Raw genomic sequence first — 9,213 nt, 5'->3', positions numbered from 1 at the left:
AAAATTTGTTTTCCTTTTTTATCTTTTAGTTTTTAATGAATTTTGCAGTCTACTTTAGGATTTTTTTTAAATCAATTGAAATGATAAATAAATAAAATCTGGAAGTCAGACACAACTTCATCGGTTCATTCGAAAATGACTTCGCCATAGTATAATGATGTGAGTGACAGCAAGCCGACATGATGGTTGAGCAATTGTTTATTTAGCTGTCTTGTTTACAGAATCCACAGAGTCGCATGAGAAACACGCTCTGATAATACACTGACCTCAGGCCTTCTTAACAACACAGTTGAAAAACCTTTCAGATGAAATATCTCAGCGGGATTTTTCTTTCTCGCTTGAATGTCTGTTAGCTTGTCTACATCCGCAAAGAAACAATACCACATATCGACACACAATTCATTGTGAGTGGTCCAGCTCTGTTATTAAATGAGTAACAGCTGAAACTGAGTTGAAAAAAAGTTTCTGGAAAACTAGTTCCAGCAGCTACACAGCTTGTAAATACAGCACAACCAGTCATATTAGCCCCTCCAACATGGAGGCTATGTTTTTGTTAGCAGGTTATGGATGTATTCCCAGGAATCTTTCAGGAATTTTGGTGGCATTTCGGATCACCATCTGAGTTCTGTTGACTCCTCAACTAACCTTCTTGCTGGGTTTCTTCTAGGTTGTGCCAGTGGCTTCTGGAACAATACTGCCCCCTGCTGTCCCACTGAGCTCCTTTCAATTTCATTGCTGGCACTGTTGATAGTAAAAAGTCTCTTTTTCTCTAGATACAACAAAAATAGGGCAATAGAATCACAGTTATGGGTGGAGTTGAGCTGCTTGGCGGAGGTCTGCACGGCAAAGTGTTTCTAGTTCATTGTGTTTCATAGTTCAAGTGCCATGTATTGGACAGAAAAGAGGACAGTATTTGGGGTTTTTATTATCCTTTAACTCAGGGATAGGCAATTTTATTTAATTGATATAGACACTTTTTTTTCAAATATTATATTAGTGTGTAAATACAATGTATTCTTTATTTGATTAGATGTTATTTCAATATAATGGAATATATTTTAAGTGGTGAATATCTTGGTAACAGAATTCAGGTTAAAGATTTCTATTTTATTTTAAAAATGCACTTTATTGCAAGGTATTTTCTTATATATCTATTTCAATCAGTTTGTATATTTTTTTATTTGAGGGACAAAAATGACTCATAAAATAAAGAAAAAAAATTATGATGAACGTCTTTGAAAAAAACTTTCTTTTAGAACTAAAATCGTAGTTGCTCTGACCTTGTGAGGGCAGCATGAAATCATGGTCATCACTGTCTCACCTGTGAGACCAACATTTTCATGTTTTGCATCTTTGGCTTCATTGTTATTAAAATAAGGATTATATGTTGAACACACACTATAGATATCCACCTGAAAAGATTTATATTTGTGTAATGAAGCTTATAAACCAACAGCGGAGAGGTCTGGAGAGTGAAATAACGAAAATAATAATGAATTGCATTATTCCCCTCCACAAGCATCTGTTTTTTTACAGGGGGATTTGCATTAAAAGACTTGCAGTCTCCAGTAAAAACTTTGACGGATGACAGCTGTGGACACGAGGACTGCAGGCTGTGTGTTTTATCAGCTTCACTCAGAGGAAAAAAACAAAATAAAATCGTGAAACAGACGCGGGACGGAGCCTTAAGATTGTTTTAGTGGATATGAAAATAAAGGTGTCATAAAAGTGAGCGGACATTGACTGCTGTGGGGACACGGACCTTCTAGAGAAGAGATGTTCGGTCATCTGGAAGTGTAGGTTACTCAACAAATATCAGTTACATCCTCAATAATGAATAATCTGTTTGATTATTACAGATGTCAACATGAACATCCTGAACTTTTGCAAAGTAAACAATAATAAGGACACAAAATAATATTTAAAACGTTATTTTGCCTGCATTTTAATTCATTATTTCATTTGTCCTGTATTATGAATACCATATTTGTAATTTATCTATAAATAAATAGGTCGATAATTTTATTTGTCAATTACCTACTTGTTATTGTACAACGATTCAGTCTTAATAAATGTAAATATAATGGGAAAAATCATCCCCCAATAAGTGCAATATAATGGTATTGTAATTCCTTTATTTTTTGTATACAGCTTTATTTAATGTCACTTTAAAGTGACAAGAGTCCTTGCTTTTGCAACTTCCTGTATTGATTTTGACACCAGACAATAAATATTCAACAACAATATTAAGGGCAGGGTTTCATTTTTTTTCAACACATTTTATACATAATTTGAAGTAAATGGATATTGCAAATATACAGCAGCAATATGATCAAATTATGTTTAAATTTAAAAAGAAAAGCAGAAGTGTATATGTAGCAGAATATAAGACCTTCCTACATAGAATATAGAAAATTACTTTTAGCTGAAAAACCCCCTCCATTCATCTCTTTCTCTTGGTATTTTTAGAGATGTGAAGTGGCTGATGTGGGGCAAGATACACAGCTGAGGGTGAATATTGGAACATCCTGCAGCAGATTCCGGACATGCGAGAAGGGAGCCCAACAACAAAAGAGTGGATTGCAGAGCAGATCTTGGCCAGAGGTTTGTATGCATCCGAGCTAGAGTTTCACAGATCATACCAGGGGACCGGTGAAACTGGAGACAGGAACAACAAATATGGCCTTGTATTTTTAGGTTGTGATTATGAAGTCCGTTTCACAGTTTAATGCTCCGGGGAAGCAAAACAAACAGGGTTGTTTCAAGAGACGAGCAACAATAATGTGCCTGGATCGCATCTGTTCTCTGCTTGTGAGGCGCTTTTGGACTTTTGACAGTTACAGGAGATCAAATTGTTGACTCATTGTTGACTCAATGTAGATTCTTGATGGAGGTGACAGATGCTGCGGACACTCTGGATCCATCTCTTCATGGGAACAGACAACATTACAAGGACTGAGTTTAGACTGAACTTCACCTGTCTTTAGTCGGTTTATATTTTGGCCTAAATGTAGACTATATAACTGAATCCATAAGTTACTATATATTAAATTAAACGACAACTGTTTAATCGATTAGATGACGTTGGATTAAAACGCTAAGTTAAAGCAGTCATTGTAGATTGTGGTTTAAATTTACTGGACCTATTGACGTCTAAATGAAGACCTCAGACATCAGCTCTTTTTAAACCTAATCTAGACCATTTCATTTCATGAATGGAATAATAAACATTGACCAAATAAAAAGAACTGCAAGTTGCGCAATTGGTGTCCGAATTTTGGACTTTTTTTTAATCGGATGTTGCTGAAGTTTGTTTTTATACATTAATTCACTATTTATTTATTATAGTTTGCCGCCATCTACTGGCCAAAACGGAAATGTCAACTTTGGTAAATTTAAAAAAAAATGTATTGTTCAACAAATTTAAGAACTATACGTAAAATTTGACGGATGTTTCTGTTTTAGTATAGTTGATATGTTGCTGTTAAATACGTTAGCTGTATATAAAGCGTTGCAGGACACCAACTCCCATGATGCATTGCGTCATTACCATAGCAGCGGGAAGTAGTTTGAAGCCATCATGGACGACCGAAGTGGAGCGTTGATCCGAACGTCGCCGCACGCCGTCAGTGATCGGAACCAGGAAGCGTGTAACCGCTCCGGTAATCCGGTTCGGAAAGTGACGGTGACAGGGACGGCGGAGGTTTGTTACCCGGCGGACAGAGCGACACTGCGGGTCAGTGTGGGCAGCAGCAAGGACTCGGTCGACCTGGCCACCAGCAGCGTTTCACGACGAGTCGAATACATCCTCCAGACATTACGGTAGTGCCGCGAAATACCATCTATGAAACGCTTTTACGACTTCGATTGTAACTCCTCAGGCAACATGACGTCAGCAGCCAAGACACCACCATGAGGAAGCTTCTGCATCGAGAAGAAAACTTCTACCAGATGGATGCTGAGGTGGCTTTGAATATTGCAGGAAAACAAGCCAACGCTTCATCGTGTGGATGTTTGTGTCCGGCAGATCGCGGTGACGTTCTCCGATTTCGAGAAGATGGAGCAAATAAACAGTGTGTTGTTAGAGAAGCTTGACAAGAGCGTGAGCATCGGCGTCCCGCAGTTCTTCCACAGCGCCGAGCGTCTCAGTCAACTGAGGTAAATGCATCTTTGTGCTCTTGTCAAAGCCCTTGAGCTGAACATGCTTGCGCTGGCCAGGGAGCACGCCTGCGTTTCAGCCGTGGAAAGTGCCCAGCAGAAGGCCAGAAAGGTCAGTCAGCTACTGGGTCAAACACTGGGGCCACCCCAACTGGTGAGAGAGGAGGAAACCAAAGAGTGGAGGACTGAGGAAGAGGATGGAGGGCAAGGGGCGGCCGCCGCGTCTCGCCTCCCCAACGTGCCGAAAATCACCGCCTCTGCCCGAGTGTCCGTCTGCTTCAGCCTCCGGGATGGAAGCAGGAAGAAACTCTGAAGTCTGTTAAAACATTTATTGGCGGAATCAAAGTGCAGTTTTTAAGCTACAGCTGGAGCAAAGAAATAAAATGGTTTTCTATGTTTCAACTTCAAAACACTGTGTATCTGTACCGATCCAACACAAGAGTGTTGAATGAGTAGCAGCTTTAACTTTGGCCTTTTGCATTCATGGTCGTGGCAAGTCATTCAGGGAAGGGTGTTTTCCTCGGCCTCGTCCTCAGGAAAGAGCTCTCTGAGCCACGGCTGCAGGACGAATCTCTCCCCATCAAAGTGGGAGAAGTACTGCTCTAACGTGGGGATGTCGGGCTGTGAGGTGAAACGCTGGTGAATACACAGAGGTGGGCAGTATTTTCGGTCTCCTACCTTTGCCCCAGTGATGCGCTCCAGTTGTGTTTGAGGCAAGTATGCTACGAGAAGAGACGAGGGCCCGGGGCCGCTGAACAGCACTTTGTAATGAGGGGTCCTCTCTGCAGCGGGGCCCTGCGTACACCAGAAAAAATGAAGATGAACACACTTTTGATCAATATAGAGTCACAAAGTACCAGGAGGAAACTGAAACACAGGAAGAACATTCAGGTGGATGGAGAAAAGTGCCCCCTTTAAATTCCTAAATTGTTGAGAAAAACGCTCAACAATTCCACCAAAATGCTTTTTGATATGCGAGTTTGTGTAAGGCATGTTCCCAGCCCACACTATAGCTCCTCCCACTCCTCCAACCTGTAAGACAGGTAAACATAGTGCTCGAGTCGCCCCCTTCAGCCGGAGTTGTGATGCGTCTGACCAGGATGTTTATAGAATGAAAATTGGTGGTTAGAAAACACATAAAAATGGCCATGCACCGTCCACTGTTCCACCATAAAGTCACATGTAAAGCAGCTGAAGTTCAAACATACATATTTTTGCCACAACAGACACATTAAAGTTGCTTATTTCAGTTACAAACCGACCCAGCTCCCCCCCAAAATATGGTCCACACACTAAACCTCAAGCTTCACTCCCAAATCCACCACAAAAAAAAACAGTTGAGCGATGACCTTACATCCATGTTGCTGTACATTCTCTTGACCCATGTGACCGGAGCTCGCATCTCGGGGTCCCAGCTCACCACCACGCCGACCCGCTGACCTCGCCTCTCCATCACCACCTCACCCACACGCAGGAAAACAAACAGAGGCCTGGGGCTGCGCACTTCCTTTGATGCTGCAGCAAAGGACAAACAATCCCTCAGACTGAGGCTGGAATTATTCAAACAATCTGAAAATGCACACACCTCCAAAATATCCTTTGTCATTGTTGAACATCATGCTCTCGATTGAAAATGAGGATTCAAGCTCGTCCTCGTCGTCTAATCCAATGAAAGACCTTAAAAATGTTCAATCGTTAAAACACTATGTTTAGAATAGAAGTAGAGAGAAACAGAACTGAGAGATTGACTTACATGAATCTGGACATCTGCTGGTTCAACCACTCACCCCATGAGTCAAGGCTGAGATAGGAGGCTCGCCACTCTCTCCATATTCGTAATAACCTGAAGGGTTCAAAAGCGCTCTACTAGATGGATTTCATGATCACAATTCATTTGTATTGTTTGTACATTAATATCTACAGAAGCTAAGGAGAAGAAAAATATGTATACATAATAATATCACGAAATAATGTGCCACTGATCCAAAAAGATTTTTGCCTGCCTGCAACTCTGAGCTTCTATAAATGTCCACCTGTAATATTTCAGATATAATCTCTGCTTGTTTAGACTCAAATGCACATCTAAATTTTAATTCTTCAAAATCCCATATGTATTTTAATAAATCTTTGTGGTTGTTCTTAACATTCTGTAAATGACAATTTTCAGATACTTACAAATAATCCAATTTATTCACCTTTTTTAGTCGGCTTTCAAACATATATTGTGTATATTGCGTTCAGTCATGTGCTTCGATCATATTTCCAGATCAATCAGAAATCAAATGTGATTCGCAGAAATATAAAAAAATATATATATCTAAATAAATAAAAATTCCAATAAATGTGTAAGAAAATCCATTAAGGTGTACTTTTATAGAGTTGATAAAAATATATTTATTTTTAATACAGTGCATAAATGTAATATACCGCTGCCCTTGTTTTGACTTTTTACGCACTAAAAAATATATTCTAATAATGTATTTTCTTTCATTAATACATAATTTACAGTCACAGCAACAGAAAACAGACAACACTAACACAAAATAAAAACCTTCATTACTAATAATAATTTGGAGGAAAAAAAAGTCAGGATTCCAATATGGTCCTTTATATATTTGTTATAGTCCAAAGAAGGAAGCTGTTGATAGAATATGAGTCACATTTCTTTGACAGCTTTTAACTTCAGGAAGGATCTTCCGTATTTGTGTTTTGTTCAGGAATGAAAAAGAAAATATGACCTGACAAACTGCTGAAAAGGGTCATTTTTGTGACAATAACATGTGCCTTTGGTTCATTTTATTCTACATCTCGTCGTAGGTGAAAGGAAATTTCGACCCACTTCATTCATGAATGACGGTGTTGACTGCTCTTAATGTAGCATGTTGTTAGCTGCGTGACTACAGCAGTTTTCTACAGTAACTTCGGAGACCTGAAGTCCGACATCCGGCCCACGTACCGTGAGGTCGCGTGGTAGCGCTGCACTGAGGAGCCGCCGGTCCACCGGGAAATGAAGTACTGCGCGGGGACGGCGGAGAGCAGCAGCAGCAGCTGGAGCACCGCCACCGGGGAGAGCTCCGGCATGTCCGGGCACAGAGGCCACGCAGGTGCCTGAGAGCCGAGCAACTCCAGAGGAGAAACTTGGAACCAGTTCAGTCACCTGTTCAACCCGTCAGCGCTCACTGTGTTGCATTTCAGCTTTGCGAAGTGACTCTCACTTCCTTTATTTAATGCAAAGCAGCGCCATCTCAGTTCCACCTGTCTGTTGGCGTTTCAGCCCGAATTATTATTCGCGAGAGTCCGCCCAATCACCGGAGCCCACGGCGCAACCTGTTGACCTTTAATCGCTCGCCACGTCAGTCAAACTCGAAACTGTCGGCTGTTGAGGCGAAGAACTGGTTTAGATTGTAGTTCTGTTAATTGGCGCTTGGCGGCAGTGTTTGTTTTCAGCCGTATTGCGGAGGAATTCTTACCAAAAGTTGCAGCGAACAAGAACTTGATGTTGCTGTTGCGACAGGCATCTTTCTTCCTCTCATTGAAAAAAAAAAAAAAAAAAAAAAGACATGACATGCATAATTGTTTAATATTAATATAAAGATTACGCTATTAATGTGAGCTTTTATTATTATCTTTAATTTGAATTTAAAAAAATCTAATATTAACCTCACATATCCGAATATTTATGCAGGTTTAGAAACATGATAAGTGAGTTAAATAATTTATGGGAAAAACATAAATATGGCATGAGTTTTAAACATTTATAATTGTTTAATATTAAGATAAAGATTAGGCTATTAATGTGAGCTTTTATTATTCACTTTATTTTGAATTAAAAAAATGTAATATTAACCCTCACATATCCGAATATTTATGCAGGTTTAGAGAAAAATGACAAGTGAGTTAAATAATTTATGGGAAAAACATAAATATGGCATTAGTTTTAAGCATTTATAATTGTTTAATATTAATATAAAGATTACGCTATTAATGTGAGCTTTTATTATTATCTTTATTTTGAATTTAAAAAAATCTAATATTAACCTCACATATCTGAATATTAATGCAGGTTTAGAAACATGATAAGTGAGTTAAATGATTTATAGGAAAAACATAAATATGGCATGAGTTTTAAACATTTATAATTGTTTAATATTAATATAAAGATTACGCTATTAATGTGAGCTTTTATTATTATCTTTAATTTGAATTAAAAAAAATCTAATATTAACCTCACATATCCGAATATTTATGCAGGTTTAGAAACATGATAAGTGAGTTAAATAATTTATAGGAAAAACATAAATATGGCATGAGTTTTAAACATTTATAATTGTTTAATATTAAGATAAAGATTACGCTATTAATGTGAGCTTTTATCATTCACTTTAATTTTAAAAAATGTAATATTAACCCTAACATATCCAAATATTTATGCAGGTTTAGAAACATGATAAGTGAGTTAAATAATTTATGGGAAAAACATAAATATGGCATGAGTTTTAAACATTTATAATTGTTTAATATTAAGATAAAGATTAGGCTATTAATGTGAGCTTTTATTATTCACTTTATTTTGAATTAAAAAAATGTAATATTAACCCTCACATATCCAAATATTTATGCAGGTTTAGAAACATGATAAGTGAGTTAAATGATTTATAGGAAAAACATAAATATGGCATGAGTTTTAAACATTTATAATTGTTTAATATTAATATAAAGATTACGCTATTAATGTGAGCTTTTATTATTATCTTTAATTTGAATTTAAAAAAATCTAATATTAACCTCACATATCCGAATATTTATGCAGGTTTAGAAACATGATAAGTGAGTTAAATAATTTATAGGAAAAACATAAATATGGCATGAGTTTTAAACATTTATAATTGTTTAATATTAAGATAAAGATTACGCTATTAATGTGAGCTTTTATCATTCACTTTAATTTAAAAAAATGTAATATTAACCCTAACATATCCAAATATTTATGCAGGTTTAGAAACATGATAAGTGAGTTAAATAATTTATGTGAAAAACATAAATATGGCATGAGTT

General features: G+C 37.5%; 2 protein-coding genes across 2 annotated transcripts; one reads left to right on the top strand and one right to left on the bottom strand.

The window, feature by feature from the left end:
- Positions 1 to 3,569: 3,569 nt before the first annotated feature.
- irak1bp1 (interleukin-1 receptor-associated kinase 1 binding protein 1) lies at positions 3,570 to 4,560 on the top strand. Its single transcript, XM_053888231.1, has 4 exons — positions 3,570 to 3,822; positions 3,882 to 3,963; positions 4,028 to 4,158; positions 4,219 to 4,560. The coding sequence occupies exons 1-4, from the start codon at positions 3,581 to 3,583 to the stop codon at positions 4,469 to 4,471; spliced, it is 708 nt and encodes a 235-aa protein (XP_053744206.1). The 5' UTR covers positions 3,570 to 3,580; the 3' UTR covers positions 4,472 to 4,560.
- si:dkey-261l7.2 (uncharacterized protein LOC569751 homolog) lies at positions 4,458 to 7,505 on the bottom strand. Its single transcript, XM_053888232.1, has 6 exons — positions 7,115 to 7,505; positions 5,912 to 6,001; positions 5,744 to 5,835; positions 5,513 to 5,673; positions 4,837 to 4,953; positions 4,458 to 4,779 (listed from the first exon to the last, which is right to left on the bottom strand). The coding sequence occupies exons 1-6, from the start codon at positions 7,237 to 7,239 to the stop codon at positions 4,660 to 4,662; spliced, it is 705 nt and encodes a 234-aa protein (XP_053744207.1). The 5' UTR covers positions 7,240 to 7,505; the 3' UTR covers positions 4,458 to 4,659.
- Positions 7,506 to 9,213: the final 1,708 nt, after the last annotated feature.

The sequence above is a fragment of the Synchiropus splendidus genome, chromosome 15 (genome assembly GCF_027744825.2).
Source record: "Synchiropus splendidus isolate RoL2022-P1 chromosome 15, RoL_Sspl_1.0, whole genome shotgun sequence".
Taxonomy (NCBI): Eukaryota; Metazoa; Chordata; class Actinopteri; order Syngnathiformes; family Callionymidae; genus Synchiropus; species Synchiropus splendidus.
Note: the sequence above shows the minus strand (reverse complement) of the source record. Positions and strands in the feature narration are given on the sequence as shown.

What these genes read in the sequence shown, in the direction of transcription:
- irak1bp1 (XM_053888231.1), top strand. Translation starts at nt 3,581, where the DNA reads ATGGACGACCGAAGTGGAGCGTTGATCCGAACGTCGCCGCACGCCGTC. An exon ending in TACATCCTCCAGACATTACG is followed by an intron (nt 3,823 to 3,881) that starts GTAGTGCCGCGA and finishes GTAACTCCTCAG; the next exon opens with GCAACATGACGTCAGCAGCC. An exon ending in TCTACCAGATGGATGCTGAG is followed by an intron (nt 3,964 to 4,027) that starts GTGGCTTTGAAT and finishes TGTGTCCGGCAG; the next exon opens with ATCGCGGTGACGTTCTCCGA.
- si:dkey-261l7.2 (XM_053888232.1), bottom strand. Translation starts at nt 7,239, where the DNA reads ATGCCGGAGCTCTCCCCGGTGGCGGTGCTCCAGCTGCTGCTGCTGCTC. An exon ending in CGCTACCACGCGACCTCACG is followed by an intron (nt 6,002 to 7,114) that starts GTACGTGGGCCG and finishes TGAACCCTTCAG; the next exon opens with GTTATTACGAATATGGAGAG. An exon ending in AGCGCATCACTGGGGCAAAG is followed by an intron (nt 4,780 to 4,836) that starts GTAGGAGACCGA and finishes TTCACCTCACAG; the next exon opens with CCCGACATCCCCACGTTAGA.